General features: G+C 42.2%; 1 protein-coding gene across 3 annotated transcripts; it reads left to right on the top strand.

The window, feature by feature from the left end:
• The first annotated feature begins 6558 nt into the window (after nt 1–6558).
• On the top strand, nt 6559–11880 carry LOC130377442 (CD276 antigen-like). Of its 3 annotated transcripts, XR_008894164.1 has the most exons (8): nt 6559–6839; nt 7961–8278; nt 8640–8918; nt 9252–9551; nt 9900–9984; nt 10141–10218; nt 10581–10636; nt 10904–11878. XR_008894164.1 is itself a non-coding variant. In XM_056584592.1 (6 exons), exons 1-6 carry the CDS (start codon nt 6770–6772, stop codon nt 10163–10165), a joined length of 1077 nt encoding a protein of 358 aa, XP_056440567.1. In that variant the 5' UTR covers nt 6559–6769; the 3' UTR covers nt 10166–10897. The 3 variants fall into 3 exon arrangements, 1 of the variants encoding a protein (XP_056440567.1); XR_008894163.1 differs by having other exon boundaries at nt 10141–10636; nt 10904–11880; XM_056584592.1 differs by lacking the exon at nt 10904–11878 and having other exon boundaries at nt 10141–10897.
• Nucleotides 11881–14783: the final 2903 nt, after the last annotated feature.

Raw genomic sequence — 14783 nt, 5'->3', positions numbered from 1 at the left:
GCAGGATTTCATAATCTAACAAACAACTCAAAGGTCTTATCAAGGGTCTGGTGCCAAGGTCTCTAGCTGTCGCCACACTGTTGTGTGCATCTAAATTTAGTAGGAGATTCGCCTCACCCGGAATCGGAGCTAACGGTCCTGCATGCCAAGCTGAACTCGGCATGAAGTTTTTAAAGCTTTAATATTACAAAAGAAAACCGTCATTTACTGGCATTTATTACGCTATACTGGCCTGGCTGGACTCGGATTGGCTCAGCGTGGAAGGCCAGTGCGGCTAAAGCGGGTGATCTATCACCACAAGAACAGGTGAGGCGGGACATAAGCCTTGTTTTACGTTATATCTATTTTTCGCCTCCCATAGCAAACGGGCCTTGAATGGTTCTGCTGTCCCCTACAGTACCCCCCCGTCCCCCCGTCCGGGCTGCAGCAGACCGAGACACAAGTGGCATGAAGGAGGAATAACATGACAGCCCTCAACAGAGTTCAAGTCCACAAAGCCGTGTTTCTCATGTTGGTGGTCCTCGTCCAGGGAGGTAAGCTTGACTAAATATATTAACTACGGTAATATGAAGTACGTTTCAGAGTCCAGCATAGTATATTGGCAAAATGCCAGTAGATTAAGGTTTTCCTCTGATTTATGTACTTACAGATTTTCTCAGTCGCTTTTGTACATTTCTCAGATCAGAACCGAAATTTGCAAAACAGGAAGGGTACTACATGCATTCCTGTAGGAATTACAGTGCAGTCTTCCTACACATCCTGACGTTCCTGTCTGTTGGGCCACCAATTCTCATTCTCATGCAGCCTCACTCCTCTTCCTCTTCTTCTTCTCTCTGGCTGTTGACCCTGTCCAATTCCTTGTCCTTCCATTGTCAGACAATGTAACATTGTGTTGTGCTCCACCTATATATATACTTGCCAGTTCATGGTTCAGGAGATGCACCTTTGAGCTATTTCAGTAAACTGGTTGTTCGTTGGTTGATCCAACACTCCACACATTTCCCTTCTTTAGAGAAACTCAAGATTCACCTGGTAGCAAATTACCAATTCAGGGCAGATTTAGAAAACAATCTAATGGAGAAATATGCTTGACATATTATGACAACTTGTTCAACCATTTTGCATGTACAGACTTATGCAATGAACTAATGCCTAAATGTTGTGGGGGTGAGACTTTTCAATAGAGACCCATTGCAATACATTTTGATCAACAGGACATAAGCAATTGATATTGTAGGAAAGAGCAGTGCATAATCCTTTGCATGAATGTACCAAAGCATTTGCAACTTGTTCAAAGAAATTAGAAACTGCTTTTTTGATGTGCCTGGTCGTTATTATTCTATACCTGGTAGCCCTGTCGCCCCTCTGTTTTAATCTAGTGCGTGGAACGTGCAGGAGACCCATACTACATGATCTAAGGATCTATCGCTCATTATACGCTAATATTCAACGACGGACGACTACAAAGTCTTAGAAAGTTCCTTGGGTCGTAACAATGGGGATGACACGCCCCTCCTTTGGTTGGCAGAGGCTTCAAAACAGAGCATTTTACTCCTGTTTTACTCTCAATTCGTTACAAGTTATAAAATGGAATAGATTACTGTGTTGAAGATCATATACGACGTATTACAGCTTTGAAACAACAAAAATAATTGACTACGATTTTGGGTTCACTACCTCTTTTAGGAACAACAGATCACGGAAACAGTGTACAATATAATAGTTTTGCAGTACATTATATGTTATATTACTACTAGATACTGAAGTTCATATTTCTGAACTGTAGTCATACAGAAACCATTTGAAAATTCCACCAGGATAAACCTGCCTAATTACATTCACTAGCTCGGTCAAGCATTGCTTTTCTGTCAAGCAAGTATTTGCTTAATAAGGTTTACTGTTCTGAGATTAAAATATCAGCTATCTCTAAGACAATATGCTATGGCAGCAGCAGCTGTACTAGGACTCCGCACTATCCTGTATTTCACGCCCGTGGGTCTTTCCAACATTTTGCATTCACAATCACCAGAACCGCTGAGCTCTATTACTTGAAACTTTGAGGTTACACCTTTCCCTCACAGTTACATGTCATTTCCAAAAAGTGAATAAAAAGTGTGTGCTGTTCTAACATCCAACTCCGGTTGTAACCTCTGATCTCCAGACACCCAGGTGGGCTGTGTGTTTGGGGGGAGCTGTGTGCTGCCTTGCCGCTTCCAGCCAAACAGTGATACGATCCTCCACTGGAACAAGATTTTCAAAACTGATAGGAAGAAGCTCGAGGTCCACTCCTACTACGATGACCAGGACCAACTGGGATACCAGGACCCTCTCTACAAGGGAAGGACCTCGCTGTTCCATGACCAGATCTCAGGGGGCAACGCATCCCTCAGACTGGCCAGGGTGAACCTCCAGGACCAGGGCAGGTACCTGTGTTACGCCAGCACTTCACTGAACAGCCAGGAGGCCTTCGTCACCCTGACAGTGAGAGGTGATCTCAAGTCTTGATGAAAATATATAATGCAACCCACTCACAGGTAGTTTGAGCCATTAAACTCATTATGTTCATGTTTTAGCAAAAATAATTGTGATCTCTGCATAGTATTTAGCCAAAAACAGCTGTAAGTTGATGCAGAAAGTTGTGTAGTTACGTTTTATAATTTTTCTAGGAAATAAATTGTGTATTTGGCCATATATTTTCATATAGTACAGTAACAAAGGTCAATAATTCAGTTAATGGTCCACTAAAACCACACAAACTTTACTCTACTTACCTTAACTAACTTTACTTTAATTTGAGACCGGAGTTTTTTCAACCACAAATTAAATTGCTCCGTTCCCATGTCAGTTCGGTGTGTATTTTGGTTTATTGGTTTATGACTTGCGTGCCTTTTTTAGATGGTGAACGTAAACAAAGGAAAGCCCTCTGATTGGACGGGCAAGACTGACGAGTGGCTACACCTCTGGATGTTTGATTAGCAATAATATCGACCTACGCCATTGATATCAGTAGCAATGCATACGTAGCAAACCAAGTGAAGCATGGTAATTATTAGATTCTTGTTTCAATGTGGTTTCATGTCCATGCAGCTCCTGTTGCTGGAGTGGACATTCGGCTAGTGAACAATACTGTCACCTGTAAGTCTGGAGGAATCTACCCAATACCACAGCTCACCTGGTCCGTCATTCCTCGCCCGGCTACTGTCCTCCAGAACACAACCGAGGTCCATGAAGATGACCAGGGACTCTATGACATCAGTGGCTCCTTAAGGACTGTTTACAATGACACAGAATCGACATACGGCTGCTCAGTCCAAAATGAACACAGTGCAAGGAAAGCCACGATGAGGTTACACCGTAAGTCTTTCAATATCAGAAGGGAACAGTCAGTAATAAAGTGTTGACTTTCAATGGCGGCAACCTAAAGGTGCCTGTCATGTCAGTGGCTGACATAAGAGAGTACTGCTTCAAATGTGTGTTGTGAAAATATTGCGGTCTGAAACATCTACTCCATGGCAGAATAGTCAGACCATTGACATTATTGGTCAGGGATTTGCATTCTCTATTGGTCAAATTAGGGAAAATTGTGTCATGATCCAATTTCTCTGCAGATTTCATAACAATAACATATGTCTGACTGTCCGTCCACTTGTCTGTCTATCTTCATCAGCTCCAATGCAAAGTGCTCCCGGGAGTGAGGTGTTACTCCCTTGTGACGCCTCGGGGCTCGATGACATCACCTGGACCTTCAACCACCACCAGACCATCCTCAGAAGACAAGCAGGACAAGAGGTGGTGGTGGAAACAGAGTGGCAGCAGCATGTAAGAGACCTGTCTGAATCAGGCAGCCTCCTGCTGTATGTGACCTCATCAGCCCAGAGTGAAGGGACGTACAGGTGTACTCTCAGGTACGCAGACGGAGAAGACGTAACCCACATTGAACTGAAGATACTGGAGGACCCTGTTGAAGGTAGGTGAAAATACAAAATCAATCTGTGTTAGGCTAAACCATCTGTGGTGTGAAGAAGGGACTTTGTGTTTTCAATACTTTGCTGATGCTTGGGGGGGGGGGGGGGGGGATAAGGCAAGGGTCTCCATTGTCTTCTTCACTGAACCAGGTTAACTGGGCCTGTAACTGAGGAGCCACCTTAGACAATGTGTTTAAAACATGTTTAATGTGAAGGTATTTGGATGTGTATTGCAGTCATTTTTATAATGATTGTTTTATTATTATTATTATTATTATTGAAAGAATAAGCAACATTCTCTTTTTCTGTTCAGAGGGATCTTCTAGCACAGGGATCATTATAGGAGTCGGGATTGCCCTTTTATTAATCGCTTCATTCATCGCCATCATCTTTCTTTATTTCAGGAAAAAAAAGGTAAAACCACTGCTTACACCTTCATTCATAACATGTTTACTACACTTTTTTTCTGGGTAATTTATGAGTGATGTGGGAGTGTGTAGTTTTACAAATAGGATTATTAAGCTATTATTAATATAACTTTTTGTTACTCTTAGGCCAAAGAAGGACGAGGAAGGAGCTCAAACAACCAAAGTACTGAACCCTCTCCTCAGGAAGTCGTCCCTCTGACTGAGATAACGGGTTCAACCTCCTGACCTTATTACCGCACCATCAGACACAGCAGGGTAAGACCGTGGTCGCAGGAGCCAGGATCCTTGTTTACGTTGTAATTTAGGGGTGCAACAGTAGAAGGGGGGGGGGTGCTTTGTAGGAGGGACTGACCAGCTTCAGGAGTGAGGCTGAGGTGTGTAAAAGGTGAGTAGGTGTGGTCTGTAGGGGCTGGTTCTGACCTCTGAGTTCTCTGCTGGGATTAGAGTCTGCTGCTATGTTGCCCGGTGTCTTCATCTGAGATGGACTGGGAGGATATTTTTATTCTGCAACAGAGAAAGACTTTGAAAAGGTCAAACAGACAATGTGATGGGTACAACCGAGGCAACTTCAGCCCCACAACAACAACATGGACGACCTTGGTGACCCACCACAGAGCACACGTCCAAGAGCGCAGACACATGTCTCTGGATTAATGGAAATTAAACGTTTTCTGACAAAATACAACAATTACTAGGTTGGTCACTTGAGAAGTTTTTGTCATCTTTATGATCCCAAATAATTGTTTGCATTGAGATACATTTTAACTAATCTTTCAGGCTATGAATGGGTGAATTGGAACGTGCGTCCATCACCTTAGTGTACCATCAGTGGAATTGGACTTCTACGCAGATTTAAAACAAAACCACCTGCAACGGATTACTATTATTATAAAAAAAAAATATATATATATATTATAACCTCATAATTAACCATTTTCAGAAAAAGATGTAGTATAAATGTAAAGTATGGTTTTCCACTTTTCGTTTGTCACAAACGCTCATACAGGGCTGGGGCTGTGCATTTGTTTATGTCTGAACTGTTATGTTAATTGTGATGCCCACATAAAATAAATAATTACGTGTAAGAAATATCCTCCTTCGCTCTTTATTTTTTCACCTCCCTGCTGTTTTCGTGTGTTATTCTTCTGAGGAAAATATTCTTTCAATGTTGTTTGTGTTTAAGTTATCATTTACACCTGAGATAAATCCATTAAATGTAAATGACAAATTTATATTTATATATTTAGGCCATGAGAAGTCTAGAATTCTGATAATGTACTTTATCTATTATTGTTATTATTATTATAAACAAGACTTTGAGGCGATTTATTATAAGAAATCTCCATGTTCCCCCAAGTTTCCCTTATTGTTTGCACCCCAATTAAACAGTTTACACGTTTTTTACAATTAAAATATCTCTTTCCACTCAGAACTCAATATAACGTACCACTAATTCCTCACTTATAATCACTTTTGTTTGATTAAATTGTATTCTTCTTCAGTTTATTTAAAATTTAAAATCCCTTTAACTTTTTCTCTGTAAAGCACATCATTGCTTGATGTAAGAAATGCGCTATACAAATATAATTGCCTTGCCTTGCCTTACATAGCAAATGTATCCGTAACTCGTATTATAAATACGAGTCCAAAGACAATAAAATGACAAACTGGCAGCAATGAAGTCTAATCAGTCCAGGTTAAGGTCTTTGTGTCCTGGTCCTGTCAGCAGTTTCCATCACGTGGTTGGAGCGGAAAGTAACACACATTCCAGGGCTTGTCGTATCCGTTTGATAACATGCTCTCTCGTAGGTCCTGATATATACTGGAATTTCGTTGTTGTCTAAAATAGCTGTAATGTTTTTTTCTTCGATGAGAGCGAGGAAGAGTTTTTTTCAGTGGTCCACACACGTATCTATTATTCACCATCTGTTCAATGGACGTATTTAAAGGATACATTGTACATAGTTATAATTTGAAATTCGTCCCAGCCTTTATAGCACAGATACTCTATTTACAGTATAGCCTTCCGTAAAACAGGGTTGATAGTTTAAGAGACATTTAATATATTGAAGGTAGTTTGACATGCCTTTATGTAAAACCATTATTACGTCCACCCATTTGAATACAACTGAGGGAAATGTGGCCTGACGAGATAAATCCTCCAATTTGAGAGACAACCTCTAAACCACCAGGCATTACGTCACTGCAGTCCACCTGCGCAGGTGAGGCAGGACTGGCACCGCAACATATTTCTCTCTCCTTGCCTCCTCCTCCCCATGAAGGGAATGCAGCTCGGGTCATATGATCGCTTCACTGACTGGATGAGTAGTAGCTGCAGCCGACTGAGAGGCACAAGAGTCAGAAAGGATCAACAAGATGAAGGTACTCAACAGAGTTCTGGTCCACACGGCCGTGTTTCTTATGCTGGAGGTCCTCGTTCAGGGAGGTAAGCTTGACTAAATGTATGAACTAATATGGAGAACGTTTCATTTCTCCTGATAATTTTACAATCTAGGGGTAGAACCTAAACCCTTTTATCTTTTCCTAAAATGAATCCTGTGTTTATGCCAGTCTCTGCCAAACACTTAGTGTGTGTTCCACTCTGCTCCCGAATGCAGGCAGAGATATTTTGTGACGTCAGTGACTTTAGTATACTCTTCAACGTCCCGACGGAGGGACACCGGTGGTGAGGTGTGTGTGGGCGTGTGGAGCTCTGTCCGAGCAGCGGTTGATGACCGCGACCGAGAGAGGGTTAGACTCCTCAGACACTTAGCAGGCTATAACGCCACGTTATGTGCCGCGTTTCATGACCAGCATCGCTCATTATAACGCTCATACACAATCAGGGTAGACTATAAACTCTTACAAAGTTCATTGGGTCGTAACCATGGGGATGAAACGCCCCTCCTTTTGTTGGCAAATTGGTTGGCAGAGGCTTGCAAAACAGCATTTTCTCTAATAGTGATCAAATGGAATAGATTACTGTGTGGAAGATCATATACGACATATTGCAGCTTTGGAACAACAAACAAAAAACAGATCACGGAAACAAAGGGTACAATATAATAGTTTTGCAGTACATTATATGATATTACTAATGCAGTTCGTATATTTGAACTCTAGTCATACAGAAACCATTTGAAAATTCCACCAGAGGATAAACCTGCCTGATTACATTCACGAGCAGTCGAGCATTGTTTGTAAGTCAAGCAAGTATTTGTTTAGTGAGGTGTTCTGAGATAGAAGTGAAAGTGAAAGTGGTTTGGTGCAAGTGGAAGTTTGGTATATACTGTTTATCACATTGTTTACATGTAGTGACTTATGCAGTGCTATCACTGTAACAATATGCTAAGGCAGCGGCTCTGCTTGGACAAGCGCGATCCTGTATTTCACGCCCGTGGGTAACTTTCCAACATTTTACACAATGACCAGAAACGCTTAGCTCTATTGCTTGAAACTTTGAGGTTACACCTTTACCTCACAGTTACATATGCCTTTTCCAAAAAAGTGAATAAGAAGTGTTGGCTGTTCTAACATCCAACCACGGTTGTACCCTCTGACCTCCAGACACCCCGGTGGGCTGTGTGTTTGGGGGGAACTGTGTGCTACCTTGCCGCTTCCAGCCAAACAGTGATACGATCCTCCACTGGAACAAGATTAATGGGAAGAACATTCAGGTCCACTCCTACTACGATGAACTGGACCAACTGGGACACCAGGACCCTCTCTACAAGGGAAGGACCTCCCTGTTCCATGACCAGATCTCAGGGGGCAACGCATCCCTTGGTCTGGCCAGGGTGAACCTCCAGGACCAGGGCAGGTACCTGTGTTACGCCAGCACTTCACAGAACAACCAGGAGACCTTTGTCATCCTGACAGTGAGAGGTGAGCTAAAGTCCTGATGTCACATCCTATTTTAAACAATTATTTTTATGATGCAACCCACTGACGGGTAGTTTGAGCCCATAAACAAATGATATTCAGGTTTCAGCAAAAACATAATGTGACCTTTGCATAGGATTTAACCAATGTCAAAACCAGTCGATGCGGAAAGTTGTGTAGTTACGCAGTTAAGTAATTTTTCTATGCATCTATTTTGGTATATTTTCTGATGTAACGTTCCTGGTTTGGTTAGCAATAATAACTAACTACACCATTGATATCAGTAGTAATGCAAATGCAGGAAACCAAATGAGGCATGGTTACTATTAGATTCTTTTTTTAATTTGGTGCCATGTCGTTGCAGCTCCTGATCCAGCTCCTGTTGCTAGAGTTGACATTGTGCTAGTGAACAACACTGTCACCTGTAAGTCTGGAGGAATCTACCCAATACCACAGCTCACCTGGTCCGTCAGTCCTCGCCCGGCTACTGTCCTCCAGAAAACAACCGAGGTCCATGAAGATGACCAGGGACTCTATGACATCAGCGGCTTCTTAAGGACTGTTTACAGTGACACAGAATCAACATACAGCTGCTCAGTCCAAAATGAACACAGTGGAAGGAAAGCAACACTGAGGTTACGCTGTAAGTCTTTGAAAATCAGATAGACAGTCAGTAGTAAAGCATTGATTAGAACTGTTGCGATCCAATTGAGAGGCGTTTCAATTTCAGGGGAAACCACCACCTCGCAAATAGCTAACATAAGATTACTGCTTCATATTTTTATCGAGAAAATATGTTTGTCTGCATCGTCTATTCATTTTCCGCTGAAAATCGGACCATTGACATCATGGGTCTAGGATATGCGTTCTCCATTGGTCAAATTAGGATAAAGGTTGTCATGGTCTAAAATCTCTGCAGATTTCAAAGCAATATCTTATATGTCTGTTTGTCCAATCGTGTGTCCATCTAATTCAGCTCCAATGCAAAGTGCTCCCAAGAGTGAGGTGTTACTCCCTTGTGACGCCTCGGGGCTCGATGACATCACCTGGACCTTCAACCACAACCAGACCATCCTCAGAAGACAAGCAGGACAAGAGGAGGTGGTGGAAACAGAGTGGCAGCAGCATGTAAGAGACCTGTCTGAATCAGGCAGCCTCCTGCTGTATGTGACCTCATCAGCCCAGAGTGAAGGGACGTACAGGTGTACTCTCAGGAATGCAGACGAAGATGACGTAACCCACATTGAACTGAAGATACTGAAGGACACTATTGCAGGTAGGCTCTTGGGGAAAATACAAAAGCAATCTGTGTGATGCTTAAACCATCTATGGTGTGAAAGGGACATCGGGCTTACAATACTTTGATGTCAATGTACATTGTCTTTTTTGTTTTTTACAATTTTCACGATAGGCTGATTACTAAAGTCACGTAAGAAATTGGGTCGATAGCATTGTTGACTATGTAGTGATTAACATTGAGCTACTTGAATGTATATTGCACCTCTTGCTGATATTTGTTATTATTAAACGAGCACTAATTATGAAAATAATTATAAAAAATTATATATATAATAATAAGATAAATAATAAGAAGAAATAAAGATCTTCTCTTTCTCTGTTTCAGAGGGATCCAATAGAACACTTGGGATCACATTAGGAGTCATCATTCCAGCTATTCTTTCAGCTATCGTCATCAGCGTCATCATCAGGTAAATACTAATGTACACATTTCATTAAAGTTGATTTTGTCAAGAAAGTTGGTGAGGTTATTTCTCTGTCATTTATATTTGATGTGGGACTGATGTGTGGTTTTACAAATATGATTGAGAAGAAGCCTTTACTAATTTAACTCTTTTTAATCTTAGGAGAAAAAAACAATTCATCATATAACACCCGTCTGCATCTCAAGTGTACCAATGCTTCCCCAGAGACCATCTGGTCAGGTAATCCCAGGTCCTTCTTTTGAGGGAGCACGGCTGGACAAGGCTGAGAAAGTTGTCTGTGTTAAGGGTTAAACCTCCTGACTTTATCACCGTACCCTCAGACATAGCAGGGTTTGACTCATCATATGTTTATCTGTTTAGTCATTTAGAAGAGTTAAAGTAGGGCAGGCCTATTGAACTGCTGGCCCAAATTATTAGCAGAATGTAAACAATCAAAATACATTTCTTAGCAAGGAAGAGAGCTGTTTCAATTTAGTCCAAAAGGAAACTGTTTTATTGACCAAGCAGCTACATGTTTTTGCTGTAATAGTCTAACTTTATCTTCTCTATAACTGTCTTGGATCATCTGGCGATGTCCCCAGGTCCTGGAGAAGGGACATCTTGTACCCAGTCTATACCTCTCCTCTCTACAGAGCTTGTACGTTCAGCCAATTATTGGTGGTCTCTTTGTATTTGCTAATACAATGCTTTGTCGTCATTGTGTATATATTATCTTATTATATCTTATAATATATATATATATATATTATATATTGTTGAATGTTAGTTACATCTTGTATTAAATGAATGTATTAGGCAAATTATATAAAGTGTATTTGTACAGTGCTACTTTAAATGCAATAGAATGCCGAAGGACTTAATGAAGTGGTGTAACAATATTGTTGAACTGTATGTTTGAACACAGCCTGCAGGTCAAGCAACATCCAGCACCACATCCAGCCTTCTAGCACCCTCTAGTGAAACACAACCTGAAGGTCTAGAGACATTCATCCCTCCAGCTCCCTCTAGTGAAGCACAACCTGAAGGTCTAGAGACATCCAGCCCTCCAACCCTCTAGTGAAACTATCTCCATCAGGTGCTACTGCAGTGCTTAGGAGTTGACTGAGAGTGTTAGGGGCTTATTCTGACCTCTGAGTCCTCTGCTGGGATTAGAGTCTGCTGCTTTGTTGCCCGGTGTCTTCATCTGAGATGGACTGGGAGGATATTTTTATTCTACACCAGAGAAAGACTTTGAAAAGGTCAGACGGACAATGTCATGGGTACAACCGAGGCAACCTCAACATCACAACAACAACAAAATGGACGTCATTGGTGACACACCACAGTACACACAACCAAGAGTGCAGACACAAGAGTCTGGATTTATGGGAATGAAACGTTTTCTGACTAAATACACAACGATTTGTAGTTTGGTCAGTTGAAAAGCGGTGAGATTTTTGTCATCCTTATGATCCCACTATTTTCTTTTACATTGAGATTTGTAACAAGTCGTGAAACTTAAGTTCATCTTTAAGGCTATGATGAATTGTAACATGCATCCATTATCTTCGCGTACCGTCTGTGTCATTGTACTTCTACACAGATTTAATAGAAAATAATCTCCAACGGAATACACCTATTGTTATTTGTTAATATTATTAATTTTATTTGTATTATGACGTTGTAATCCATCTTTTTCAAATACTTTTTGAAAAACGGTGTAATGTGTATATATGTATATAGTCAGCTAAATGTAAATTATGGTTTTCCATTTTGTTTTGTTTTGTTGCAAACAGTCCTACACTTCATCTGCTGCTGTGCAGTTTAAACTATTATTGTGACGCCCAAATCAAATAAATAAATACATAAAAATAAATTCCTCTTTTGCCCTTAATTTCTCACCTCCCTGCTGTTTGCGTGTTATATTCCTCTGATGTCGTTTGTGTTTAAATTACTTTTCCACCTCATCAATCCATCAAATCTGAATGACACATTTACATATATTAAGCCCATAAATTGCAGAGAATTCTTATGTTAGACTTAACCCAATATTATTATAAGACTACCAGATTTTATTATAATATTTTACAATAAATAATATAGTAAATGTTTCTCTACAATTAAAACGTCTCTTTACACTCAACCAAACCTCTGATCTCTGATATTATATGTTTTGAATTCAATATAACAAAGCCAGAGTTCAACCAGACTACAGCGGAGATACCGGGAGAGTAGCCTTGCTTTCCTCACAGAAACATGGCTGAATGACCTCACCCTGGATGGTTTTAAACTCGTGAGAGCGGACAGGGGGCAGCATCCGTCCTTTTTATCTCCCTAGAGAATTTTCACGTCATTGCCATTACCATGTAGCTACATCCCCGCCGTCTGCTGATGCTGCCTCTGCTTGCGAGCTTCTACTCACTGTTGTACCACAGTTGCAGACATCCAACTCCTAAGCGCTCCTTCTCACTTCTGGGGATTTTAACCACGCCCCCTTGTCTTCCACTCTCCCCACATTCACCCAATATGTCAACAGTAACACCAGAGACGATAGAATTTTGGACTGTTTTGACAGTACTGATTGGGAAGTACTGTACAGTCCTCACGGGGAAGATGTAGCTAGTATGACTACTTGTGTCACAGATTACATTCATTTCTGTGTGAATAACCCTGTACCTGTAAAGAGGGTACGATGTTTTCCAAATAATAAACCCTGGGTGACCCCTGACCTGAAACTAAACTATCCCCAGGGCTTTGGCATCTGGGGATTTGCGCCTCGGTCCAAGCCCTGATCCGGCGTTGTCGACGCACCTGGACCCGGGCTTGCACTGCTCTCTCTAGGGCCGCAGGTCGCCACTCTGCCGCCGCCGCCCACAAGCGCCATTCGCCGGCCCCTGCCTACCGGCCTGGCCAGAAGGTCTGGCTCTCCGCCCGAGACCTTCCCCTTAAGCTGGAGAGTCGCAAGCTGGCCCCCAGGTTTATAGGACCCTTCCCCGCCGCCCAACCCCTGACGGTCTGTCTGCTCCTCTGTCCCCGGCTCCTGATCCACCTGTCTGCCTCCCGTTGCCGATCCCTGCCTGTCTGACTATCCTGCCTGCTGCCCAGCTCCTGCTGGTCTTTTTGCTCTTCTGACCCCGGCTCCTGATCCACCAGCCTGCCCCCCCCCCCCCCGTTGCCGACCTCTGCCTGCCTGACTATCCCGCCTGCCGTCGAGTCCCTGTCGGTTTGTCTGCTTACCCGTTCCCTATACCTGGTCTGTCCATCTGCCCTCCCGTTGCCGACCTCTGCCTGCCGACTACCCTCTTCCTGTCGATCCTGTCCCCAAATAAAGCCTTGTACTTATCCTGCGCCAGTCGTCTGTCTGTGCACTTGGGTTCTGCTAAACGCCCTCATTACACTGGTTGAACGGAGCGGACAACGGTGGAAACACAACGGACACTCCGAGCAAAGACGCTTGAACCCCCTTAGAGAATAAAGCTTGCCTCATCACTGGTTTTGGTTCTGCTTGTCTGTTTTGGAAATGTGTTGACAACTCAAAAGAACTCAAGGAAGAAAAACGAGCAGCTCTTTGGCCCCTCTCATGGTGAAATAATGCAAACATATATTTATATAGACCAAGTGAAAGCTGTGGGTAGAAAGACCAACAAAGAGCCTTTTGATTGTCTCGTTAAGTGCTTCGTAATCCAGCATATGGTTTAGATGCACTCAACTGCAACTCATTAATTACTTTGTAATCTTTCTTCACTAAATAGTTCAGGATGCGTTTACTGAAAACCTTGACTACTTATACATTGACGATATCCAAAATCAAGCCAGAATCAACAAACTGTAGAGACCAGTTCCCCAAAATGAGGTAAACCAAAGTAACTAGTATGTAGATACAAGACACATCCGCCGTTGTTGATTTTTGTGTTGCACTCCCAGCAGAAACAAAATTGTTTCAGTGATCATGGATTAGTATTAGAAACACTAGATTTTTGGTCTGGGAACCGAAGTGCAGGAAAGGTGTAACATTATGCATGCCAAGCTGAAGGGCTGAACTCGGCAAGAGGTTTTTAAAGCTTTAACATTACAAAAGAAAACCGTAATCTACTGGCATTTTTCTATTATACTGTATTGGTCTGGCTCGACTCGGATCGACTAAGCGTGGAATCCCATTGCGGCTAAAACAGGTGATCAATGACCACAAGAACAGGTGAGGCAGGAATTGCATTGTTCTTTTTTCTTTTGTTTTTTGCCTCCCATAGCAAACATTCCTTGAATGGTTGTGCTGCACTGCAGCTGGCCGAGAGGCATTTAATAAACGTCTCTTACACGATTTGTTTGAGTATGATTTGTTTGACATAACTTCATGTAAATACTAATAATGTTATTTCTAATGTTATTTCTAATGTAATGTAATAATGTATGGACGTAATAATGTAAAATCATTATTACGTCCACCCATTTGAATACACCTGATGGAAATGTGGCCTGACGAGATAAATCCTCCAATTTGAGAGACAACCTCTAAACAACTAGGTGTGACGTCACTGCAGTCCACCTGCACAGGTGAGGCAGGACTGGCACCGCAACATATTTCTCTCTCCTTGCCTCCTCCTCCTCCTCCTCGGCTCCTCCTCCTCCCCATGAAGGGAATGCAGCTCGGGTCATAGGAACGTTTCACTGACTGGATGAGCAGAGCTGCAGCCGACTGAGAGGCACAAGAGTCAGAAAGGATCAACAAGATGAAGGTACTCAACAGAGTTCTGGTCCACACGGCCGTGTTTCTTATGCTGGAGGTCCTCGTTCAGGGAGGTAAGCTT

The sequence above is a fragment of the Gadus chalcogrammus genome, chromosome 23 (genome assembly GCF_026213295.1).
Source record: "Gadus chalcogrammus isolate NIFS_2021 chromosome 23, NIFS_Gcha_1.0, whole genome shotgun sequence".
Lineage (NCBI taxonomy): Eukaryota > Metazoa > Chordata > Actinopteri > Gadiformes > Gadidae > Gadus > Gadus chalcogrammus.
This window is presented reverse-complemented; position numbering and strand designations above follow the sequence as displayed.

What these genes read in the sequence shown, in the direction of transcription:
- LOC130377442 (XM_056584592.1), top strand. Translation starts at nt 6,770, where the DNA reads ATGAAGGTACTCAACAGAGTTCTGGTCCACACGGCCGTGTTTCTTATG. An exon ending in AGCAACACTGAGGTTACGCT is followed by an intron (nt 8,919 to 9,251) that starts GTAAGTCTTTGA and finishes CATCTAATTCAG; the next exon opens with CTCCAATGCAAAGTGCTCCC. An exon ending in GTCATCAGCGTCATCATCAG is followed by an intron (nt 9,985 to 10,140) that starts GTAAATACTAAT and finishes TTTTAATCTTAG; the next exon opens with GAGAAAAAAACAATTCATCA.